General features: G+C 42.7%; 3 protein-coding genes and 1 pseudogene across 4 annotated transcripts in view; 2 read left to right on the top strand and 2 right to left on the bottom strand.

Moving 5' to 3' along the window:
- The window catches only part of NUP210L (nucleoporin 210 like), an 89,676-nt gene extending 74,741 nt beyond the window's left edge, over window positions 1-14,935 (top strand). The window contains 8 exon segments of the mRNA XM_013977080.2: window positions 962-1,098; window positions 2,782-2,908; window positions 5,836-5,982; window positions 10,501-10,751; window positions 11,246-11,450; window positions 13,761-13,865; window positions 14,383-14,454; window positions 14,542-14,935. Coding sequence (XP_013832534.2) covers window positions 962-1,098; window positions 2,782-2,908; window positions 5,836-5,982; window positions 10,501-10,751; window positions 11,246-11,450; window positions 13,761-13,865; window positions 14,383-14,454; window positions 14,542-14,669 — 1,172 coding nt within the window. The 3' untranslated portion in view covers window positions 14,670-14,935.
- Window positions 8,625-9,148, bottom strand: LOC102181550 (annotated as a pseudogene).
- Window positions 15,050-16,630, bottom strand: RPS27 (ribosomal protein S27). The gene is made up of 4 exons (XM_005677468.3): window positions 16,534-16,630; window positions 16,111-16,219; window positions 15,433-15,543; window positions 15,050-15,141 (listed from the first exon to the last, which is right to left on the bottom strand). The coding sequence occupies exons 1-4, from the start codon at window positions 16,537-16,539 to the stop codon at window positions 15,113-15,115; spliced, it is 255 nt and encodes an 84-aa protein (XP_005677525.1). The 5' UTR covers window positions 16,540-16,630; the 3' UTR covers window positions 15,050-15,112.
- RAB13 (RAB13, member RAS oncogene family) lies at window positions 16,660-23,871 on the top strand. 2 transcript variants are annotated; one of them, XM_005677470.3, is made up of 8 exons: window positions 16,660-16,772; window positions 21,353-21,413; window positions 22,265-22,325; window positions 22,559-22,636; window positions 22,741-22,830; window positions 22,952-23,017; window positions 23,115-23,168; window positions 23,326-23,871. In XM_005677470.3, the coding sequence occupies exons 3-8, from the start codon at window positions 22,323-22,325 to the stop codon at window positions 23,401-23,403; spliced, it is 369 nt and encodes a 122-aa protein (XP_005677527.2). In that variant the 5' UTR covers window positions 16,660-16,772; window positions 21,353-21,413; window positions 22,265-22,322; the 3' UTR covers window positions 23,404-23,871. The 2 variants fall into 2 exon arrangements, with proteins under 2 accessions (XP_005677527.2, XP_005677526.2); XM_005677469.3 differs by lacking the exon at window positions 16,660-16,772 and adding an exon at window positions 19,785-20,036.

Raw genomic sequence — 25,245 nt, 5'->3', positions numbered from 1 at the left:
AACACTTTCTGCCATAAGGGTAGTGTCATCTGCATATCTGAGGTTATTGTTATTTCTCCCGGCAATCTTGATTCCAGCTTGTGCTTCTTCCTGCCCAGCGTTTCTCATGATGTACTCTGCATATAAGTTAAATAAGCAGGGTGACAATATACAGCCTTGACATACTCCTTTTCCTATTTGGAACCAGTCTGCTGTTCCATGTCCAGTTCTAACTGTTGCTTCTTAACCTGCATATAGGTTTCTCAAGAGGCAGGTCAGGTGGTCTGGTATTCCCATATCTTTCAGAATTTTCCACAGTTTTTTGTGATCCACACAGTCAAAGGCTTTGGTATAGTCAATAAAGAAGAAATAGATGTTTTTCTGGAACTCTCTTGCTTTCTTGATGATCTAGTGGATGTTGGCAATTTGATTTCTGGTTCCTCTGCCTTTTCTAAAACCAGCTTGAACATCTGCAAGTTCACGGTTCACGTATTGCTGAAGCCTGGCTTGGAGAATTTTGAGCATTGCTTTACTAGTGTGTGAGATGAAGTGCTATTCCTATGTGTAAAAGATGTTTTTCTTTTTCCTAAGGAGAACAGTTATAGTCTCCAAGTAGCTTCTTTTGTGATTCTAAGTTCAGCAGTTCCTATTTTGTTTTGCTGGTATGATATATGAAGGGAAACCCAACATTAGAAAAACAAAGTTAGGGACTTCCCTGATAGTCCAGTGGTTAAGACTCTGTGCTTCCATTGCTGGGGGCATGGATTCAATCCCTGGTCCAGGAACTAATATCCCCACATGCCACACAGCACAGCCAAAAATGAAAAAGAAAACCAAGTTATCCTCACAGCTGGGTGCTCCTCCTGGGAAGGGATATATGTATGCTTAAATGGTCTACTGACTTGGATTCTGGGTAAGGTGAGAGTGACCATCAAATTATATCAAACATTGCAGTCAACTTCTTTCTCGTGTCTTTTCCTAGGTGAACCCGGGATGTGGATGATTTCTGCTGACAATATTTTACAAACAGACGTTGTCACTGGGGTAGGAGTGGCCAGGAGTCCAGGGACAGCAACTATCTTTCATGACATCCCAGGACTAGTGAAAACATATCGAGAGGTAAACTTAATAATATGAGAAGAGCCCATGGGTGTTCCTTGGTGGCCTAGTGGTTAGGATTGCAGGCTTTCACTGCCATGGAGTAGGTTCTAGCTCTGGTTGTAGAACTAAGATTCCACAAGAGTCTAAAGTAACTGTTTCACATATGGGAATATATATATAGGAAGCACATCCTATTAATAGAAATACACTCATATATCAGACACAAAACCAGACAACAAACTTTACTGAAACATAGATAATTTAAGCATAGATTAAGGTTCTTAACCAAAGGAATGCCTAGTCTGATTTATAATGTAAAATATCACTGTGGCTACTGATTGGTACTAGACTGTAGGGACAGGAGTAGAAGCTGAGAGACCAGTTATTGCAGTTCCCACTGAGATATGATGGTGGATCAGAGTGACAACTGAGGAGGTGGTGAAAAGTTGATCAGATTCTAAATATATTTTATAGGTACAGTTGATACAGTTTCCTGACAGATTATATGTAAAGTTCAAAAGCATCAAGAATGACTTAAGGGTTTTTTATTGAATAACTAAAAGTACAGGACAGAATTATCATCAACTGAAATGGCTAAGACTGTAGGTGGAACAGTTTTGGAGAAAAGATCAGTTTTTGGACACATAAAATTGGATGTCTGTTAGATGTCAATTAGATGTGTTGAGGTAGCTAAATATAAAAGTCTGGGAATCATTGGCATAGAGATATTTAACGCCATAAGATCACCAAGAGAGTGAGTGTACATAGAGAAGAGGTCCAAGAGCTAAGTTCTGGAAACACACCAGTATTAAGACCGCTGAAAGGGGACTTCCCTGGTGGTCTAGTGGTTAAGACTTCACCTTCTAATGCAGGGGTTTTGAGTTCGATCCCTGGTAGGAGAGCTAAGATCCCACATGCCTAGTAGCCAAAAACAAGAGAAAAGGACCAAAACATAAAACGGAAGCAATATTGTAACACATGCAATAAAGACTTTTAAAAACTGGTCCACATTCAAAAAAAAAAAAAAAGACCCCTGAAAGAAGAATGAGAACCAACAAGGGAAATTTATAGAAATTTATAAGATTTATAAGAATGACTGGGGAAGTGGGAGGGAGTGGGAATACTGGTGTCCAGGCAGCCAAGTGAAGAAGGTATTTCAAGGAGGAAGAGTGGTCAACCATATGAAAGCTACTGATGGGTCAAATGTGAGAACTGAGAAATGACTGCTTGTTTTGCAATATGGAGGCTGGTGACTTTGATGAGTAGCTTCAGTGGAATAAAGGGACTGGAAGTTTGACTGGAGAATTGAAAAAGAGAACTTGGAGATAGTCCTCTTCAAGGAGTTGGAGTCAAGAGTTTGTTTCACTGATCACTTTTAAAATGGGGAAAAAATGGCTTAGGAATCATTTAGCAGAGAAGGAAAATTTGACATGGGAGTAGGAAAAATTGATTAATGGGGAATCATACACAGGGAAGATATGTCAGAAGGAATAAGGGACAAAGATCTCCTTTTAGAAAAAAAATGTTATTTTCTTCTCAAAAGTAAACAGATTTTGTGGTTTTCAAAATACCTGATCCCAAGGGCAATTTGCTCTTATGTGAAACAGATGCTTTCAGCTAAACAAGTTATGAGGGTTGGAGAGGAAGGAAACCAGATTCTCTAAGAACCTAGGTTCTAATTTTCCTTTGGTTTGCTAACAGGTGGTGGTCAATGCATCATCAAGATTAACACTCAGTTATGACCTCAAGACTTACCTCACCAATACCCCCAATTCAACTGTGTTCAAGCTGTTCATCACTGCTGGCAGAAATGGTATCAATCTTAAAGGTCAAGAATCTCTTTATAGTTCTGGGCGATTATTCCCACCTTTCCCGTCCTCTGTCAATTAATTCACCTCTTTGGATTAGCAATCCAAGTTTTCTTTCGTTTCAAAATTGATTCTACTTTTACAATGGAATCATTGAGAGCTGTGAGATCTCAGAATTATGACTGGATTAAGGTTTTAAGATAGGCTCAACCTAGTTACTATATCTTTCTGCTTGTAACCCTGCCGGAAAACAGGAGGTAGCCTAAACCAAGAATTTCCAAACGTGGATGATTTTCAAGGTTACCCAAAGAAATCTTTTAAAAATACAAATTCTTAGGCTCCATCCAGAGATTTAGTAAGTTTGGGATAAAGCATAAGATACAATTCTTTTAAAGCTTCTCCAGATTTGAGAATTGTTAGACTAGATAATTACGTGAAATGTTATTTGCTCAGCAAAGTTGCCTTGTGTTTTTCTTTTTTCATTTTGTATTGGGCCATGATTTACTGTCAAAAAATAGGGGAGGAAGGCTTCCCTGGTGGCTCAGTGGTGAAAAATCCACGTGCCAGTGTAGGAGCCACAGGTTTGATCCCTGGTCCAGAAAGACCCCCACATGCCAAGGAGCAACTAAGCCCATGCGCCATGGCCATTGAGTCTGTGCTCTAGAGCCCAGGAACTGCAACTGCTGCGCCCTGCACTGCCACTGCTGGGGCCCGCATGCCCTAGAGCCAGTGCCCTGTAATAAGAGAAGCCACTGAAATGGGAAGCCTGCGCACCACGACTGGAGAGTAGGCCCCGCTCGCTGCAACTAGAGAAAAGACCAGGCGGCAGCGAAGACAAAACCACACGGCCAAAAATAAATAAGTAAAATTACTTTTTAATGTGGGGGGAGGAGGAAAGATAACTAAAATAGAAGAAGCTCCTGCTGCTGCTAAGTCGCTTCAGTTGTGTCCGACTCTGTGCGACCCCACAGACGGCAGCCCACCAGGCTCCCCCGTCCCTGGGATTCTCCAGGCAAGAACACTGGAGTGGGTTGCCATTGCCTTCTCCAATGCATGCAAGTGAAAAGTGAAAATGAAGTCGCTCAGTCGGGTCCGACTCTTTGTGACCCCAGGGACTGCAGCCCACTAGGCTCCTCTGTCCATGGGATTTTCCAGGCAGGAGTGCCGGAATGGGGAGCCATTGCCTTCTCCAAAGAAGCTCCTAATAGATTCCAAATACTATGTTAGGAATTTTTATACCTTTTATCTCTTTTAACAATCTCATCATGTAGTAATTGTCATCATTTTAAAGATGAGAATACTGGGGCGGAGAATGGACTGCGAGATTGGGATTGACATATATATACTACTATGTATAAAAGAGATAACTGATGAAAACTGACTATACAGAGAACTCTACTCAGTGCTCTGTGGTAATCTAAATGGGAAGAAAATCCAGAAAAGAGGGAATATATGTATACATATAGCTGTACAGCAGAAACTAACACAACATTGTAAAGCAGCTATACTCGAATAAAATTTTTTTAAAAAGATGAGAGTACTGGGAATTCCTTGGCGGCCCAGTGCTCTCACTGCTGAGGGCCTGGGTTCAATCCCTGGTCAGGGGAAAAAAAAAAAAAAAAAGGTGAGAATACTAAGAGCAAGTATTTTGTACAAGGTAACAAACGAGTTAGTGGCAAGAGTAGTAGATATGTTCCACTCCAAAGTCCATGTACATCCTTTCATTCATCTTTTTGTTTCTATAGAACAGATTCCAGATTTGGGGGATGGGGGTGGATGGAGGGATAGTGGGGGGTGAGAAAACATGCAAAACCAACCAGAGAAGTCCAGAATAGAACAGAATATAATGGTCTATAACCCTTAAGATAATTTAAACGCTATTGACCTTTAAAAATATATATTTTATTTATTTACTTGGCTGTGTTGTGTCTTAGTTGCAGCATGTAGGATCTAGTTCCCTGACCAGGGATGGAACCTGGGCCCCCTGCATTCAGAGTACATAGTCCTAGCCACTGGACCACCAGTGAAGTCCCTCTAATTTCCCATTTTGTCCTTCAATTTTTAAGCACTTAATATATTTTCTTTTCACAGTAGATATTTAATGTTATAAATACAATCTGAACATGTATGTATAAATAAGAGTATTTGATCTTTAAAATTCTCCAGGTTCTTTTACAAAGTAGTAAATGTTTCTTCATAATATATTATCTCATTGTTATCTACCTTATTAAATTTTACAAAGAGATTACAATTTTTTCACTTGCAGAATCTTTCTAAAACCACAACTTATGAAACTTCATGTAACAGTTCCATTGATATTGGTGATAGTCTCCAAAAGATGAGAATGATCACTGAACTGCTGACAATTGAGAAAGAGCTTTAGCAAACCGAGACCATTAAGAAACTGTGCAAGGGAAAATCTTGTTACCAAGACACGGGTTTCTATTTAATTTAAAATTGCAGCTGACCCAACCTTGGTGCCAGGCGATTTCTTGCCAGCTGTGTGGCTCCTTGTAATGAAGTTCTAGAGATCTTTGACTTGACGTATTATACAATCAATTATGGAAAACAAATCTTCCTAGATTATAAAAGCTACCTCCCAAGTGTAGCATTTTATTTCTAATAACTGCCTGATTTCTCTGTAATCTTATTCCCATTAATGAATTCCAAAAACTTCTGAAAGAGAACACCAGCTATATTATTAATAATAGAAACCCCATTATAGTCACAGACTGGCAGAGGCAAGAGTCTTACACTCTCCTTTCACCTTGATTGTGGTAAGACCGAACAGAGCTGGCAAATAGACAGCTGTAGCAATTCAAACAGAGCTGACCCTTCTTTCTTATTTTTTAAATTCCAGACTTCCTCTATATATAATATATATATGGTTCCCCTTTTACAAATTCCTCCTCGTGACAAAGCTATTTACCTCTTTTCTGGTCTCTAGGATCCTGCACCCCAAGTCAGGCCTTGGCCATTACAACACTTCTTCCAGAGACCCTTATGCTGTGTCATGTACAGTTCAGTAATACTTTACTAGACATTCCAGCAAGTAAAGTCTTTCATGTCCATTCAGATTTCAGCATGGAAAAAGGTGGGTTCCACCAGTTGAATCTGGTTTCCCCCTTGTTTTCATATTTGTACAAATATCACTTTATTGGTTTACATTTCTGCTTTCTAGTTTCATCTGCTATGTAACTATGGCATCTTTCTCAGTCAGCATTTTTGTTCTATCCATTCAACAAACTTTTAACACGTATCTATAATATGCTATGGTTTTCTGTTATAACTTAATACTTTTTCCTTTGTTAGCCTGTTATCTTTGTGAGGGCTTGGATTATGTCTCATACATCTTTTGTTCCCAACTAGTAGCACAATGTTTGAATGCTGTTGAACTGAAGGATATTCTGAGCAGAACAGCATTAACAAGTGGAAAGAAAAAATAGGCATGACTTTGGGAGGACATTAAATAAATCAACTGATCTAAAATAAGACAGTCCACGCCAAATATAAGTAGGTAGTGCTATATCATGGGAGAGCTTTTACTCCAAGGTCAGACAGTTTGAATGGTAATGAGAAACCACTGAAGGAAGGTTAATTCTGGTAAACTGTTGAACACCAAATAGAATGCCTGGTACCAGGACGGGCACTGGAGATAGAGGACCAAGACAAGGCTTACTAGGACCACAATCTCAATCTCAAACATGACAGAATGATCTCTGTTTCCAAGGCAAACCATTCAATATCACACTGATCCAAGTCTGTGCCCCAACCAATAATGCTGAAGAAGCTGAAGTTGAACGGTTCTATGAAGACCTACAAGACCTTCTAGAACTAACACCCAAAAAAGATGTCCTCTTCATTATAGTGGGCTGGAATGCAAAAGTAGGAAGTCAAGAAACACCTGGAGTAACAGGCAAATTTGGCCTTGGAGTACAAAACGAAGCAGGTCAAAGGCTAACAGAGTTTTGCCAAGATAACCCACTGGTCATAGCAAACGCCCTCTTCCAACAATACAAGAGAAAACTCTTATACATGGACATCACCAGATGGTCAATACCTAAATCAGATTGATTATATTCTTTGCAGCTAAAGATGGAGAAGCTCTATATAGTCAGCAAAAACAAGACCAGGAGCTGACTGTGGCTCAGATCATGAACTCCTTATTGCCAAATTCAGACTTAAATTGAAGAAAGTGGGGAAAACCACTAGACCATTCAGGTATGACCTAAATCAAATCCCTTATGACTATGCAGTGGCAGTGAGAAATAGATTCAAGGGATTAGATCTGATAGAGTGCCTGAAGAGCTATAGTCAGAGGCTCGTGACATTGTACAGGAGGCAGTAATCAAGACCATCCCCAAGGAAAAGAAATGCAAAAAGGCAAAATGGTTGTCTGATGAGGCCTTACAAATAGCCGAGAAAAGGAGAGAAGCTAAAGGCAAAGGAGGAAAGGAAAGATATACCCATCTGAATGCAGAGTTCCAAAGAACAGCAAGGAGAGATAAGAAAGCCTTCCTCAGTGATCAACGGAAAGAAATAGAGGAAACAATAGAATGGAAAAGACTAGAGATATCTTCAAGAAAATTAGAGATGCCAAGGGAACATTTCATGCAAAGATGAGCACAGTAAAGGACAGAAATGGTATGCACCTAACAGAAGCAGAAGATACTAAGAAGAGGTGGCAAGAATACACAGAACTATACAAAAAAGATCTTCATGACCCAGAAAATCACAACAGTGTGGTCACTCATCTAGAGCCAGACATCCGGGAATATGAATTCAAGTGGACCTTAGGAAGCATCACTACAAACAAAGCTAGTGGAGGTGATGGAATTCCAGTTGAGCTATTTCAAATCCTAAAAGATGATGCTGTGAAAGTGCTGCACTCAGTAAACCAGCAAATCTGGAAAACTCAGCAGTGGCCACTGCTGGAAAAGGTCAGTTTTCATTCCAATCCCAAAGAAAGGCAAGGGCAAAGAATGTTCAAACTACCACACAATTGCACTCATCTCACATGCTAGCAAAGTAATGCTCAAAATTTTCCAAGCCAGGCTTCAACAGTATGTGAACCATGAACTTCCAGATGTTCAAGTTGGATTTAGAAAAGGCAGAGGAACCAGAGATCAAATTGCCAACATCTACTGGATCATCAAAAAAGCAAGAAAGTTCCAGAAAAACATCTACTGTTGCTTTATCAACTATGCCAAAGCCTTTGTGTGGATCACAACAAACTGTGGAAAATTTTTCAAGAGATGGGAATACCAGATCACCTGATCTGCCTCCTGAGAAATCTGTATGCAGGTCCAGAAGCAACAGTTAGAACAAAAGACTGGTTCCAAATCGGGAAAGGAGTACATCAAGGCTGTATATTGTCACCCTGCTTATTTAATGTATATGCAGAGTACATCATACAAAATGCCAGACTGGATAAAGCACAAACTAGAATCAAGATTGCTGGGAGAAATATCAATAACCTCAGACATGCAGATGACACCACCCTTATGGCAGAAAGCAAAGAAGAACTAAAGAGCCTCTTGATGAAAGTGAAAGAGGAGAGTGAAAAAGTTGGCTGAAAACTCAACATTCAGAAAACTAAGATCCTTGCATCTGGTCCCATCACTTCATGGCAAATAGATGGGGGAACAATGGAAACAGTGAGAGACTTTATTTATTTTGCATGGTTAGTGTTTTATTCTTTGAAGAATGGCTCTGAAACATCACAGTAAGTCAGGCTGAAAGGACAAGTTTAAAATAGTTTCATAAGGATATAACATATGTACTGCCTGTTCACGCTATGAAATCTTGATCATGGAGCTTATGATATATTTAGTTAGCAGTAGCACCCAGGTTTTCCAAGTAGTCATCATTTCTCTCGTTTGCATAGACTTCTCATTGGCTGCCTTCTGCTTTTGTTGCATGATCTGAGTCCCTCTGCTTCCTCTGAGGGGTAGTCAGGCTATCCTCTTTTCTTTTTCCCTTACTAATTTCCTGAGATTTCTTCATGTTTTCTGGCGGGCAAGTTCTCGTTGATTTCCATGGGCCATGATGACAACTGGACCAAGCCTGGAAGAGAGCAACTCGGAAAAGGAATGACTTCCTCACATTCTCAGCCACTGTCCCCACCCGTTGATCTGGAAGACTGAGCCCCTGCGGGCCTCCTGACGGATTCACCTGTCAAGACTTTATTTTGGGGGGCTCCAAAATGACTGCAGATGGTGACTGCAGCCATGAAATTAAAAGACGCTTGCTCCTTGGAAGAAAAGCTATGACCAACCTAGACAGCATATTAAAAAGCAGAGACATTACTTTGCCAACAAAGGTCCGTCTAGTCAAGGCTATGGTTTTTCCAGTGGTCATGTATGGATGTGAGTTGGACCATAGAGAAAGCTGAGTGCCAAAGAATTGATGCTTTTGAACTGTGGTGTTGGAGAAGACTCTTGAGAGTCCCTTGGACTGCAAGGAGACTTACCCATTCAATCCTAGAGGAAATCAGTCCTGAATATACATTGGAAGGACTGATGCTGAAGCTGAAACTCCAATACTTTGGTCACCTGATGCAAAGAACTGACTCATTGGAAAAGACCCTGATGCTGGGAAAGATTGAAGGCAGGAGAAGGGAACAGAGGATGAGATGGTTGGATGGCATCACCGACATGATGGACATGAGTTTGAGTAGCCTCCGGGAGTTGGTGATGGACAGGGAACCTGGCATGCTGCAGTCCTTGGGGTTGCAGAGTTGGACACGACTGAGCAACTGAACAGAACTAAGAACTACACAGGCTGATTAGTTATACACATGGGATGCTAGATGGCAGAGAGAAAGGAGTATTTGTATCAAACCTGGGTGTTAAGGGTCAGGTTTTATAGGAAAAGTAACCTCTAGAAGTATGGCCATGACTGAGGTAGATGTGAAGAGAACAGGACATTCCAGGCAATACAGAGCCCTGGGAAAGTTTTCAAAACTAAAGTATATACTGGCAGTACACAAAATGGATAAGAAGAATGGAAGGTAAGGAGACTAGCAAATGCAATTTACATTGCAGTGATCCAAGCATGAATTGACAAGTGTCTAGGCCAGAGTAACAGAAATACTAAGAGGTATCAGATATGAGATATTTCAAAGGAGGAGTTAGCAAGATTTAGATATAGGAATAAAAGAAAGGGTGTCAAAAGACAACCAATCTTGACAGGTAACTAGAAAAACATTATTAACAAAAATAAGGCCATCAAGAGGTGGTTGGATACAGAAGTGATTAGACATGTTCAAAGCTTGCCTTTCTTCCACAAACCCTTTACTGATCTCACCAACTCTTACTACTTCATCCTATATCCCCTTAATTTCCACTTGTACTACATTATTTAATATCCCCTGACATGCTGACTAACCAGTAATGGCATCCTTACCTTAAGTTGTTATGGGTTCCCATGGACTGTTTCATCTTTGGTAAACTCCTCCATAAAGGCCAACAGTATGCTAATAGTGAATACTCAAAACTGAGTTAATTTCCTTTTGAATTTGCATGTTAACTATTTTTTCCTTCCTAACCTAATCCAATTGACTAAATAGGGCCTCTGAACCTTCCTGCTCAGTTTTTCCTCTTTTCTCCAGGGGTTTATGTCTGCCTAATCAAGGTTCGACCCCAGTCAGAGGAGCTGCTCCAGGTCCTGAGCACCGCTGACACCTCAGTCTATGGTTGGGCCACACTTGTCAGTGAGCGTAGCAAGAATGGAATGCAAAGAATCCTCATTCCTTTCATCCCAGCCTTTTACATCAACCAGTCAGAATTGGTTCTTAGCCACAAAAAAGACGTCGTGGAGCTAAGAGTAGTGGGAGTGGATAGAGTTCTCGAGAAGCTAGAGGTATGTTAAGGACTGATGCAAAACACATCAGGGTTTTGAAAATGAGATTTTTCATTCTCAGTCCAGGGTAAAGGAATAGATACTGAACGACTTGATAAAATCCACACAGGAAATTCCTAAAACAGAAAATCTGTCCACTTGATAATGCCATGGGGGCTCCCAGAGTCCAAATTCTAGGTCGTGAGCATTGTCTGGAAGATAATACAAATGCACACACACACACACGCACACACACACACACACACACACACACACACACACACACACACACACACACACACACCCCACCAATGCTATCCTGAGAGTTTTAGCTATATTATTCTCACACAGATGGTTTTCTTCCCCTACCCTTGAACACATTCGTGTGAAAAAGTGACTTGTCAGCTAGCTAACTAGAAATCCAGATGTCTTACTGTATATATTTATGATTGGAATGTATTGACACAAAACTGACTTTTCTTCTTTCAGACAAGTTCCATTTTCTTTTCTCCAAGGTCTTCCCCAGCTCCCCGGTTGTAGTGGTCTCTGGCCATAGGCACTCTTCGCTCACACCCGGGCTGGCCATCTACCCCGTGAGAGTAGTCAACTTCACGTCCCTCCAGCAGATGGCATCACCTGTTTTCATCAACATTTCCTGTGTGCTCACCAGTCAACGTGAGGCTGTACGAGTGAGAGCTATGAAAGCTAAGTCTGGTGCAGGTTAGCATGGGGCTGCCTATTTTTAATCTAGAGGCAAAAAGACAGAATGTATTACAATTTAGTTTAGAATTTAATTAATGGGAGATATTCAGCCACTTGACAAAGATTATTCAAACTAGCTGGGACATGGATCTTTATTCTCGAAGACTACCCTATAAACTATAACCTTCTGGTAGCCTTCGTAGAACTTTAGTCGCTGTCCCAGGCTCCCAGTCAGTGTCCCAGGCTCCTCTGTCCATGGGATTCTCCAGGTAAGGATACTGGAGTGAGTTGCCATCTCCTCTAGGGGTCTTCTGCTTGGCAGGTGGATTTTTTTAACCGCTGAGCCACCAAGAGACTCAGGTTGGATCCCTGGGTCAGGAAGATTCCCCTGGAGGGAGAAGTGGCAGCCCACTCTATAGTTATTCTTGCCTGGAAAACCCCATGGACAGAGAGGAGCCTGGCGGGCCCCAGTCCATGAAGTTGCAGAGTCAAACACAACTTAGTGACCAAGCATGAATGCAGTTTAACATGAGTTTACCAGCTTCAAAAATATACTTCTTGCCCTGTTTTAAGCCCTTTGATAAATGCTTGATTTAATTCAAAAGTATTTAGCAAATCTTTGTGCATCAATCAGTAAATGGTAGTAATCCTAGAAGCAAGACTTAACTCTAACAAATGCTGATTCTACCTTTACCCAATTCAGAAACAATGCCAAGTTTGGGTGGGATGGTAACAGTTTCGGAAAGAGGTGTTAGAAGTTTCTTCCCAGGTGGCTCAGTAGTAAAGGAGATGAGGATTTAATCCCTGGGTTGGGAAGATCCCCTGGAGGAAATGGCAACCCACTATTCTTGCCTGGAGAATCTAGGAGTGAATTAGGCTGAACCTTAGTACATCTAATGGGAGAAAGGTTTTGGCTTCTGTGAGTATCCAATTTGTATGAGTCAGTAAATATCTAAGCATATTTATATGCATTTTAATTCTCACTCTAAAGGGTTTCCTAAAACTTTTTAAGAGATGTTTTCCCCTTTGAAGAGTTGAAATTGGGATGTTCAGGGTCCTACCACTAGAGAATGTTCAACCCCAATCTGTGCTGTGAGAGCAGTTTTTACAGAGTTCATGGATCTCTATAAAGGTTCTCAGAATTCAAGGTGTCCATGCCCTGAATGGGAAAAAACAAAATTATATCAAAATTAGTGGTTATCAGACCTAAAAATGTATCTTTATTACTAGAGCACACATACTACTGTATCATTCATACAAGCATGATACCTACTTGCAGAAACAGGTATTTAAAACAGGGCCCAATTAAGACAGGAATTAGTTCAATGTAGACACAACAAAGGGGTGTCGTAAGTTAATATACCTCTTGATTTATTTATTTGGATTTCCAGTTTTGGGACTAGATCAGGGATTGGAGATTTTAGTATGTTGTTTTGTTTAGTTGCTAAGTCGTGTCCAACTCTTTTGGACACCCCATGGACTGTCGCCTGCTAGGCTCCTCTGCCAATGGGATCTCTCAGCCAAGAATACTGGAGGGGGTTGCCATGCCCTCCTCCAGGGGATCTTCCCAACACAGGGATCAAGCCCAGGTCTCCAGGCACTGAAGATTCTTTACCATCTGAGCCACCAGTGAAGGCCATTTTTTTTTTTTTTCAGTATAAGCAACCTCAAATTATTCTTCAGAGTAAAGCAGTTTAAGTGTGAAGTTGTTAAACAGTTGTGAACAGAGTTTAGTGAGACGTTAAGAGCAGTTAAGAGCCCAGAGGTAGAGGGCCTATACAAGGGTTGCAGAACAGGAACTATGTATAAGGGCCTGGTGAGTTTATCTGGAATGGCAATTTGATGAGGCAGGAAGAGTTCACTTCTAGACACTGAAGAATTCGAAATAACCAAGAGAAACTATGCTTCAAAAGACATGTCTCAACTTTTATTGAGGACAAAGTTATATACAAATCATGTTCCCTAGAAACGATAGCTGAATAAAAAAGGACAAGTGGCTCCTGGGTCGTTTCAGGTTAGAGGGATTAAAAGCTGAAGGATGTCACTTGGAGTTAAAGTACACAGGAGAGATAACAGGCATTTTACAGTAGCAGAGAATTTAAACATTCTTTAGGAAGCTGAAAAGGCTCAAGAATTGCAGTTTATTAAAGCCCAAAAGGTAGAGGCACCAAGTACAGTTCACCCCTTTTTCTCTGGTAAGGAACAAAAAGAATTTCCTAGAGGCTAAGTTTTGAGTGTTTCAGCTAGATATCTCAGGAGCATACAATTTTTAAAGGAGCAACATCTGTCCTTTAAAAAACTATCTTCTTTTATTCTGCCAATGCGTAGATCAATGTGACGGTTCAGGTGTTCTCCAGAAGTTCGCAGGTTCTTACCAGATTCTCCTCTTTACCCTCTTTGCGGTGCTGGGATCAACAGCTTTCCTCTTTCTAGGTAAGGAGTCCTTATATGCAGCACCGTAGAATTTAGACTTGGAAACTGCCTTCATTTTATTTCACAAACTAAATGAGGATGAAAATTAGCTGTTTATATCACATCTAATTTGGGACATGCAATTGAAACTGACTTAGCCTCCCTACCCTTAGTCACCTGGTGGACCAAAGATCCTGCCCAACTCACTGAGAAGCAATAAACGCATGCAGCAAACAGCTATCACTCAGAAGTGGAAATCACTGCTAAACTTTAGATTATAGCTAGTTTTGCTCAAATACATAGCAAGAGATGAGCAACATAACACATACCATTATATACATGTGCATTTCCCATCTTTCAGCCATAAGTTGGAATACCTCTGAAAATCACTGAATAAAAACTTCCTATTAAGTATACAGTGTTATTTAATTTGAAGCATTACTTTTTTTATAGCAATACTTAAGAACGGACTTGACCCTTAAGGCCTTCCTCCAGTGAGAACAGATCTCCTTGTTGACATCTCTTATTCTTTTTCCAGCATACAATGCCTTCCTAAACAAGATGCAGACAGTTCCAGTTGTTTATGTGCCAACTCTAGGTACACACTAAGGTAAAGAACCATCATCTGTTATCTCCGAAAAACTCAGGTACCACCCTCATTCACCTCTATTTATCCTTTTATTTCCTTTCCTCCTAGGTTCTTACACATCCACATGTTCTCCCCTTCCACTCACGAGTCCACAACCCCCACCAGCCCAGAATCGGCTACAGCACTGGCTGTGGAGTATGACACTAACCTCTGCTTGGACAAGTTTTTCACAATAGGGGACTGGAGAGTTCTAGCCCCAGATCAGCAGCAACCTCTACACTCACACACCTCCAAACAAGGCTTCTGAGAACTGTAAATAAAGGATCCTAGGCTACTTTATATTAAAGTGGTGTGCTGGATTGCGTTTTAAATATCAACTGTCAGTTCTTAATTCTAAGAAAACACAAAAGTGAAATGAAATACCCCATTTACATACTATTCCAGTTTTTAATCAAGCTCTGCAGATTTACTCCATGAACCTAGGGATAGCAATGTCCCAAATGGACTTTTTAAGTTCTTGGCCACTTACTTGCCCCAAATGACTCTAGAATCCACTCTTCTGGTTGCCCCTGAATACGTGAGGTAGGAACTTCCTAGCAGTAAAACAAGACAATAAACAGGATGTATCCAAAACGTGTTTATTGGGATGGTTTCCCGTTCATCTTGATACAGGGTACTTTTAGTGCTGCTTCCGTCTGAAAGAGCATCCTGCAAAAAAAAAAAAAAAAAAAGTTCAAAGGTTAACTGATAGCAGCCTCCTTACCCTGCCTGAACCCCACAAAACAAAATGCCTCTAACCGGTATGAAACCTACATTTGTATTTTCTTCAACTCTTTTACCTTCTGCCTAGTCACTAGACATCAGATTCAGCTCATATGAAGCCCTTTTATCACCCATCCACCCAGCTTTAGACAGTAGCATTTTGAGACACATGCTTCCCGATTACGCATTTGGTTGACATAAAGAAGAAAAGCATAAAAATTACATTAAACCATTTACCTTCTGTAAGCCTTGCTTTTCCTCCTGTAGGCTGGCAGAGGACAGTAGAGCAGCCAACACACAAAACTACTGTTTGTGCATGGCTGAAGACGGTGGTGATTTTATAGCATCCTGCGGGGGGGGGGGGAAACATCAAGGAGTTACCCTTTTCCCCCCAAACCTTTCTTCACTTAAACATATGCTGTCATGCATTAACTGTAAAACAAGTATGCTATGAAAATTCTTGGAACTTACTTTCCATACCTAAACTTGATTATCTGGCTCTAGATATACATCAAAGTCAACTCAAAAGCAACCTCGACCATGTGCCCCAACCTATGCATTTTCTGAGTAATCTAATCAACATCATCCAAAAAATTATTCAAAAGTCAGAAAGAAAAAAATCCTGTACTTGGTAAGGAGAGATGCTCAGTAACTGGTCAACATACCCACCCCTTTGCCGCCAGGAACAAGTACATAAATTACCACAGAAGCCCAACATTATCATTCCAGTGTTTCCCAACAGAAACGTTGCGGTCTACAGAGTTTTGAAGGGGACTCTCTGGATCACTCCTCCTAAAGCGCAAAATTTTACTCATCTCTAACATTCAAATCTGAATACAATTAGGGCTTCACGGATACCTTTTTTCAACTCGTGAGATTCAGTGCTTTCCCCACTACCACATGTTATCTCCTCACCTGGGCATTTTACATCCATGAAATAGGAATTGGGGCTCTGCACCAGGCGCTTCTTCTTGTGTTTCCTCTTCTCCTCTTCTGGAGAGGGATGAAGAAGATCCTTTGCGAGCTAACAGAGGCAGAAATGTAGAAATTTAGAAACCAATGGTGAACATGGATGATCGAAAACAGCCCCCACTGCCACACAACGGGGAGAGCTCGTCCCTTGTCGCCCCTGGTGTCTGCGCAGCTGGGCCGCCATCTTATTGCCTCTCCGCTCCCGTCCAAGCACGGGTCCCAGCTGGCCTCTGCGGCCCCTGTAGTTAACTTGTCCTGGGAAGTGCGGAGGGCAAATGAGGGCCCTCTGTGATCCCAAATCAGCGTGAGAGCAGCGTGCAGACAGAAGAATGAGATCTCCACGGAAACCTAGCCGAAGGAACTCACAGGCATGTTCTCGTGAGGAGGTCGTCACCGCCGGAAAGGGGCGGAAGCGGAAATCCTGATCCTTAAATTTGCCGTCCCGCAGGAAATGACGTTAGGGCCTATCGCCGCCATGTTGAGAAGGTCCTTCTCTCATGGTCTTGGGCGATGGGGCGAGGTGGGGGCTGCCATTTGGGGAAGGTCTCTAAATGACAGGACTCAGATGAGTCGCCATGTTAAGAGAGTGAGCTTGGCATCTTAAGGTCAGTGTCTGGTCTCCGTCAAGGGGTAAATAGACATTTTTAAAATTTCGCGCTACACTTTAACAACAGGAACTGCTTAGGAAAACAGACTGAGTTGTGTCTATGACTTGTTAAATTTCTTTACTATTTTTCAATTGGTTTAGTTTCCCCATTTTTAACAATTCAGTAATGTAAATATAAAAAAGGCAAGTTCTCATCTTTTCCGCACTTTCAGCCTATTTCTAGGACTAACCGTTGTTAATTTTATTCTCTCCTTTCCATCTTTCTCTGTAATAATTATTACATTACTCACTTCTGTATTGTTCTGACTGCTTTGAATGTTAATCTTCACAACTCTGTCTTTACATTCCCACATCCTTTCCACTACATTTTCATCAGAACTACATTTCCAAGATTTGTAATCTTGGCAGCACTGAAACTCTGGACAGGGAATGAAAAGAAAGAAAAAAGACCAAATCATTATCTTCTACAGTAACGATCAAAGGGTTAAAATGTCCATTTGTCATAAAGGAGGAGCAAAAATGACTCAGATGGTATATGAGGACCTGGTTAATTCCAAAGGAATAGAATGGGACAAGGGATGTGAGTTCTTGTCAAGGATACGCTGGTACACGTTTGCTGCTGCTGCTGCTGCTGCTAAGTCACTTCAGTCGTGTCCGACTCTGTGTGACCCCATAGACGGCAGCCCACCAGGCTCCCCCGTCCCTGGGATTCTCCAGGCAAGAACACTGGAGTGGGTTGCCATTTCCTTCTCCAATGCATGAAAGTGAAAAGTGAAAGTCAAGTCGCTCAGTCGTGTCCAACTGTTCGCGACCCCATGGACTGCAGCCTACCAGGCTCCCTCGTCCATGGGATTTTCCAGGCAAGAGTACTGAAGTGGGGTGCCATTGCCTTCTCCAGGTAAACGTTTAACCATTGACTTTATAGAGGGGAGCCCTGATTTGTTGTCTTTGGTAATTTCAATGGAGAAAATACTCTTACCTTGGCCGGTTTCAGACTACCAATGTCATTAAACACGGATTTGGAAAGCACAGTCTGTTTTCATGAGCCAGTAATAGTTGGTTCCAGCACACTACTGTTGTTGTTCAGTTGCTCAGTCATGTCAGACTCTTTGCAACCCCATGGACTGCAGCGGGCCAAACTTCCATGTCCTTCACTATCTCCCAGAGTTTGCTCAAACTCAAGTCCATTGAGTCAGTGATGCTATCCAACCATCTCATCCTCTGTTGGCCCTGCCCCTTCTCCTCCTGCCTTCAGTCTTTCCCAGCATCAGGGTCTTTTCCAATGAGTCCACTCTTTGCATCAGGTGGCCAAAGTATTGGAGCTTCAGCATCAGTCCTTCCAATGAATATTCAGGGTTGATTTCCTTTGGGATTGACTGGTCTGATCTTGCTGTCCAAGGGACAACTCTCAAGAGTCTTCTCCAGCACCAGAGTTCAAAAGCATCAATTCTTCATCTCTCAGCCTTCTGTATGGTTCGGCATACTACTGATGGGTGAGAAAAACCTCTGAGGAAGTGACATGTTCCCAGGTGGCTCAGTGATAAAGGATCCAGCTGCCAATGCAACTGGATGCAGTTTCAATCTCTGTGTCGGGAAGATCTCCTGGAAGAGGAAATGGCAACTCACTCTGATATTCTTGCCTGGGAAATCCCATGGACAGAGGAGCCTGCTGGGCTACCGTCCATGGGGTTGCAAAAGAGTCAGACATGGAAAGAAAATATCAGACACAACTTAGCAACTAAACAACAACAACAATTTAGAGAGCTGAAAAAGAATAGTCTATTGCTGGGGATGAAAAGTCCAGATTCAGACGAGATAAGATGAAATAAAAAAGAACTAATAGGTTTTTATCAGACAGATCCATGAAAATTGAAGAATAATTTAAAGCACTAGGGAGAGAGAGTTTGACCAGCAGGGAGAAGTAGAGAATACTCGAGTTTTGTAATACAACTTGAAGACATAATGAGTGGTGAGATAAAGGATAAAAGAGAATTGAATAGCTGTGTTTGAGAGGGACAAACATTGGCACAGAGTATGACAAGGATAACTGAAGTGACAGAAGATTCCTTTTCATAACCGGTACACTATGTTTAAAGACGGACTATTCTACTGACCTGCTATTAGAAAAGCAGGTATTTTGAATATTTTTTCCAAAGCAAAGATAAATTTGGTTTTGTGTAGCCATGTTCTCCATATTTCAGCTTTCTGGTTGCCAAGGCTACACAGTCACAGTCTGTTCATTAGTGTGTTAGGAGTACTGCCTCCGGAGTGTGTTAAAAGATCCACATCTCATCAAGAGAATGACACCGGACATTTGTAATCTCAGTCTCTATCTTCCTGAGCTGGCCTGTCAGAGAATTCATACACAGCGTCCCAGAAGGAAGACCGTTCAAGATGAAGCTCCAGAACGTATCTAGGTGAACAGTGTATGGGCTTGGAGACTGGGAGAGGGAGTGTGTGGAGCTGATTATATAGTATAATTAATTTTAATTTTCACTCTGTTCCACCAGGGGGCAGACTGACTCAACAAATAGCCATCAACTCCAGCCATGCCGCTTTTTTCAAAAAGAGTTGGGATTCTAAAACTAAGGGCTTGGAAAAGTAACGCCAGAATTCTAGAAACTGCCCCAGAAGGATTCTATTTTTCTTGAGTTCCCCTTTCAAAAATCAGTCTCCAATTTTTGCCAATTCCTGTGTTATCCTGGCCTTCACCCTTATTCTCCCAAACTTTCGTTTTCCCCGAATTCCTCTAAAATTCCTCTTCCCTTGGTCATTCTGATTAAACCTCCACTTCACCCCAGCCTCTCTGGCTTCTGACTGGAAGAGCGAAGTCAAAAGAGGGGGATGATATTGAGCAAAATCTGTTCAAAATGGCTAGGGAGACAGGCCAGCATTGGCTGGGAAGGGAAAGCCAGAGAGCTGGAGGCTGGGCTGTCCGAGGAGGCCAGCTGAAAGGGATGGGCGGGCACGGGGTGGGGCCCGGAGGAGTGCCGCCTCTCCTCTTTCCCAGAGCCTGGGCGGAGAGGGAGGAAAACTTCCTGGCTGGGGCTCCGGCCCGCTCCCTTTGCCAACCCTCCAGTCCCGCCTACCGGTGCCCTTCGCTTCCCCACCCCTCTCCCGGCACCCCCAGTGTCCGCCATGGCCAAAGCCTACGACCACCTCTTCAAGTTGCTGCTGATCGGGGACTCAGGGGTGGGCAAGACTTGTCTGATCATTCGCTTTGCAGAGGACAACTTCAACAACACTTATATCTCCACCATCGGTGAGCCCACTGGCCATAGCCTAGATCCCCAGCTACCCCATACCCTCATTCCTAGGCTGTTGGATTACTAGTGGCCCGCTTTAGAGTCCGGCTTCTGGACTCCAGTCCCTCAGCCTCTCTCTCTCAGACCCATCCCCCTTATATGTCTCAGGATGGTACCCAAACCTCTAACCTCTCTGAGACCTCCAGATCACTCCTCAGTTGTGCCTGCGCCAACCCCTATTTTCTTGGTGCCACCTGTCTCCCTTGTCTCCACAAATTCACATGAACCCGAGTCTGTTTCCCTCTCAGCTCCTCTTCCCCCACCCTCATCCACCTAGAACTCTTGCTCCATTCTCCACATTTCCTGTGTCCCCCTTTCCCTGACCATCTGTCTCCCAATTTTGCCAGCCTCTTTCTGTGCCAACTGAGTTACACACTTTCCCACTGCATTCCCACCTTACCATCTACTTTCCCGTCTCTCTGCCCCTCAACTTAGGGGGTTGGGGAGGGTGGCACAGAGGGGCTGGGTGTGCCCGAGAGCAGCCCAAGGACTGGGATCATGAATATGCTGTCAGCCTGGTAAGGAAGGTGGGACTGAGGGGACTTTTGGGGTCTCTGAGTCAGCCTGGTGACTCAGCCTGCTCCCTGGGGCTCCTCACTGGCTCAGGGGAGGTACACAAGTTTCCACTAAGAACATTGTCTCCCCTCCTCCCCCTCATTGTTCTTAACCTCCTCTGGCCTGGGTAGTAAGACCAGGAGAGTCTCAAGACAATTCTGGTTAGAAAGTGGAGGGGAAAATATCCCTCTCTCATATCTCAGTCTCAGGGGAATCTTGTTTAGACTCAAGTTTTCTTGTTTCCGAGCCTGGCATACTGTTAATCCACATGGACTGGTATCAGCTTCCTTTTTCCTTGCTCTTCACCCTATAGAGTCAGGAGGCTATGTGGGAGAATGGAGAGTAGAGGGTTCTAAGACAACAGAAGGGAGAAGGAATTAGAAAGTAGTATTTTGGGGGAGACAGATTGAATTGAGAGAGTTGTCAGCTGGCACGGCTGAGTGGACCCAAGAAGTGCCTTAAAGGCCTTTAGCCTCCTTGCAGAGTTTTCAACATCTTCTTTCCCACAAAGTCTATAAGATCTAAGTAAAAACAATACGCTTGCTGTACAAGTACCGCTTTGAGAAAATCCCCGTAGTTTTATACTTCCTGCAAGACTGCTTCCCAAGTGCCTTCCCTGCAGAATCTCTGCACTGCTCCATTCCCCTCCCTCTCGCCACGCACTGGCACGTGCACATACGTACACGTCTGGACTTCAGTGTTCCCTCTCCACCCCTAGGAATTGATTTCAAGATCCGCACGGTGGATATAGAGGGGAAAAAGATCAAACTGCAAGTCTGGTGAGTGAATCCCCCAGGACTTCGAAACCAGACTTACTCATTTATTTCCTATAATCTGTAGTTTCTCTTTAGTTTCATTTCTCTCACTTTCCCATCGCTCCTTCCAGTACATTTTCTAATCCCCTTCTGTCACCTCACTCAGATGTCCTTTCATCTCGCTCCCTGCTCACTCAACTATTTTCAACTTTTTTGTAATTCTGTTGCCTGTCCTGGACCCAGAGACACCTCTGAACTTGGCAACTGTCTAGTTAGCTCAACTGTCTATTGAGCTATAATGTGGAAACAAGCTCTCAACAGTCAAATAGCAAGTAGCAAAATTAAGACTTGACTCTCTGTCCAGTGGAGAGCCGTTAAAGCCAAGAGTAGAGGTTTGACCTGACTACCCTGAGGAAGCTGGAGACCCTGACTCAAGGTGTCAAGCGGTAAGTGGCTTAAAGGAGGCATTATGATACAATAGACAAGAGGAGAATGTGGTTCAATCCTGTTCTGTTACAGAATGACCTTCATTAGTTATTTCTCCTCTCTCAATCTGTTTCCTCATTTGTAAAAGAGAGCCAGAAAAACATGTCTCACAAGGATAGAGTGAAGATTAGGCAAAATGACATAAATAAAATGATAATATACACAGTGCTTGGCACAAAGTAAACAATAAAACAGATCTGTTTCTTCAGCCTTTACCTTCGCTCAGTATCAGCCCAACAGTCTCTTATCCCTTTTTCCCTTTATTGTTTTCCTGATTCTGTTTAACACTCCTTGTTGCAAAAGCTAAATTCTTAGGGGATGGGAGTGGAATTCTCTCTTTGGAGACCTCTTCCCTCTATCTCACCCCATGAAATATTCTACCCCTTCAGGGACACAGCTGGCCAAGAGCGATTCAAGACAATAACTACTGCCTATTATCGTGGAGCAATGGTATGAAGCATATTTCTGGACAAGGGATGATGTGATAGAATGTGCAACTACAGAGGGATAGGAGGTTGGAGCAGAGAAAAATGGGGAGGGGCATAGTGTGGGTTGCAGAGGGCCCCATATGGCCTAGTAATTAGTCTTGTGGATAGAATTTACAGGGTCACTTAGAGGGCAGTGGGAAGCCTGAAGAGGGGAATATGGTACAAGCCTCCATTGTGAACTCTGCCATTCCCCAGGGCATTATCCTAGTATATGACATCACAGATGAGAAATCCTTCGAGAATATTCAGAACTGGATGAAGAGCATCAAAGAGGTGAGGACAGTTCCAGAGAGGTGGGGGAACTGGGTAGAACCTAGAGGATGAAGGAGACTGTGAAAATGAGCAGGACCCAGCTTCTACTCTTATCTTGCTCCCAGAACGCCTCGGCTGGGGTAGAGCGCCTCTTACTGGGGAACAAGTGTGACATGGAGGCCAAGAGGAAGGTGCAGAAGGAGCAGGCTGATAAGGTAAGAGCTGGTTGGGCAGTGTTCCAGAACTGGGCCAGGAGGGCCAAGATAAGGCCGGATTGCAGAGGACTTGGCCACTGCCCTCTGTCCAACTCTCTTCTTACCACTTCTTCCCATGCAGTTGGCTCGGGAGCATGGAATCCGATTTTTCGAGACAAGTGCTAAATCCAGTATGAATGTAGATGAGGTGAGACACACCCCATCCTTCACTCCCAAAGAGGACTGGAAGACAGACTTATGCTCCCCTTCAACCTATCCTGACCAATCTCGCCTTTCCCCATTAGGCTTTCAGTTCCCTGGCACGGGACATCTTACTCAAGTCAGGAGGCCGGAGATTGGTGAGTTGGTTGTGCTGGGTGTGTGAGAGTGTGTGTGTGTTGGGGGTAAAAACTGATGAGGGGAACAATGCTAATACTGCCTGTGAGGGTGGATCTCCTTCAGTTTATGGCCCCAGCCAGCCATTCTCACCCTGACCCCTGTACCTTCTCCCTCTAGAAAAACAACAATAAGCCCCTGAGCACTGACCTGAAAACTTGCGACAAGAAGAATACCAACAAGTGCTCCTTGGCCTGACGACTCCTTTCTGCCTCTCCACCCTACGCCTGGAGACTGAATCTGAGGAAGGCGGGGCTGAGGGACTGGGCAGGGGAGAAATAGCAAATGGGGCTTGGAGGGGTAGAGATGGGTAGGTGGTAGAAGAATGGGGAGAATATGGAGAAGAAAAAAAGGAAGGAGAGAGAAGGAAAGAGGAAAAGAAAGGAAGCAGGATAGAGTGGGAAGGAGAGGCAAGAAAAAGAACTGGGAAGGTGAGAAGGAAGTAGGAAGAGACGGAGGAGGAAAGGAAGATAGACGGCCCTAGGCCTCAGACCTTCTCTGGGTTTCCAGGGCAAATATAAATGTAAATAAAAGTTGATTTATTGTTACTGGATTGGGCTTTAGGGTCCTGAGAGAGGCTGGCTCAGTACCACCCTCTGAAGGTTTGGTCCTATGCTGTCACTCTGCATGGTCTTTCTCATTATTAAAGGCCACTGTTTGCACAAATGTTCCTGGTTTGGGCAGCTTTTGTCATTGTCGGAATCGCTCTCTACTCATAAACCTAATTCTTGTCTCTCTGAGGTGGTTGGTCTGCCTGAATCTGGCTGTGTTCCTGTGATGCCTAGTCTACAGGTCTCAGACCTTCCCCAGCTGTTTAATTGATGCGGGAGACAAGGAGCAGAGATTCTCTGAAATTGAAAATCTGTACATCCTCTTTCCAATATGGGATTTAGAGGATCCTTGCAGGCAGAGCCTTGCCCAGGAGATTCTAAAAGAGAAGGACTCTTTCCTGGGCCTTCCCAAGAGAGTGATAACCCTAGCCGCAGAGAAACAGGAGAACCGGTATTTTTTATTCATTGATTTCCGCAAGCATCTTTGGTTCTGCCAAAAATCCCTTTAAGTAAGTAGTAAGTATTATTTCCTGCTCTGATAGGAGGAGAAAATGAGACAGAAAAAAGGTTCATTTAGTCATAAATATTTATTGAGCATCTACTCTGTGTCAAGCACAGTGGTCAAGTTAAAATAACCTCTGGGTGATACTTAAAGGAAGAGGGACAAGTAAAATTTAACAAAAACAGCTCCTAATGACTGAATAACAAAGAAGCAAAACTACTGACATGCAAAAGAACCATGAACAAAAACCTAGGCTTGAGTTCCCTTAAGTATACATAGACCCTGTTTGTTCTTCACAGTATTTTTTTTAGTTTCCACTATTTTTAGAAAATATTGTCTTCTAAATAGCATTTGCACTGTACAAATGCTTGTTCAGGAAAAAAACTGAACAAATAGATTTTATAATTAGATGGTTTTGTAGAATTTGCATTTTAGTTAGTATTTCTATAGTCCTCTAAATATGCTCCATAAATTTACGCTTATACCAACATTATATAAACATGCTCTTGCCAGCACTATTTTTTTAAATTTTAAATCTTTGAAAAAGAAAAGACATGTTTTGATTTGCATCTGTTTGATTAGTAAATTTGCAATTTCTTTTTAAATTTTAAATTACTTTTTTAACTGAAGGATAATTGCTTTACAGAATTGTGTTGGTTTCTGCCAAACATCAGCATGAATCAGCCATAGGTATACATATGTCCCCTCCCTCTTGAACCTCCCTCCCATCTCCCTCCCCATCCCACCCCTCTAGGTTGTTCCAGAGCTCCAGTTTGAGTTCCCTGAGTCATACAGCAAATTCCCATTGGCTATCTATTTTACACATGGTCATGTAAGTTTCCATGGTACTCTCTCCATATATCCCACCCTCTCTTTCCTACCTTCCTGCCCGCACCACTCCCTGCCCCCACCCCACCGTGTCTGTGTCTGTTTTCTATGTCTGTGTCTCTGTTGCTGCCCTGTAAATAATTTCATCAGTACTGTCTT

Source organism: Capra hircus, chromosome 3, assembly GCF_001704415.2.
Source record: "Capra hircus breed San Clemente chromosome 3, ASM170441v1, whole genome shotgun sequence".
In the NCBI taxonomy this organism is placed as follows: domain Eukaryota; kingdom Metazoa; phylum Chordata; class Mammalia; order Artiodactyla; family Bovidae; genus Capra; species Capra hircus.
Note: the sequence above shows the minus strand (reverse complement) of the source record. Positions and strands in the feature narration are given on the sequence as shown.

Bases quoted from the DNA above. Each gene is read 5' to 3' on its own strand.
- RPS27 (XM_005677468.3), bottom strand. The intron at 15,544-16,110 runs GTGAGGAGATAA...CCCCCCCCGCAG, and splicing joins CATGGATGTAAAATGCCCAG to GATGCTATAAAATCACCACC. The intron at 15,142-15,432 runs GTAAATGGTTTA...TTTTTTTTGCAG, and splicing joins AAAAGCAAGGCTTACAGAAG to GATGCTCTTTCAGACGGAAG.
- RAB13 (XM_005677469.3), top strand. From the start codon at position 19,913: ATGGCCAAAGCCTACGACCACCTCTTCAAGTTGCTGCTGATCGGGGAC. The intron at 22,637-22,740 runs GTGAGGACAGTT...TCTTGCTCCCAG, and splicing joins GGATGAAGAGCATCAAAGAG to AACGCCTCGGCTGGGGTAGA. The intron at 22,831-22,951 runs GTAAGAGCTGGT...CTTCCCATGCAG, and splicing joins AGAAGGAGCAGGCTGATAAG to TTGGCTCGGGAGCATGGAAT.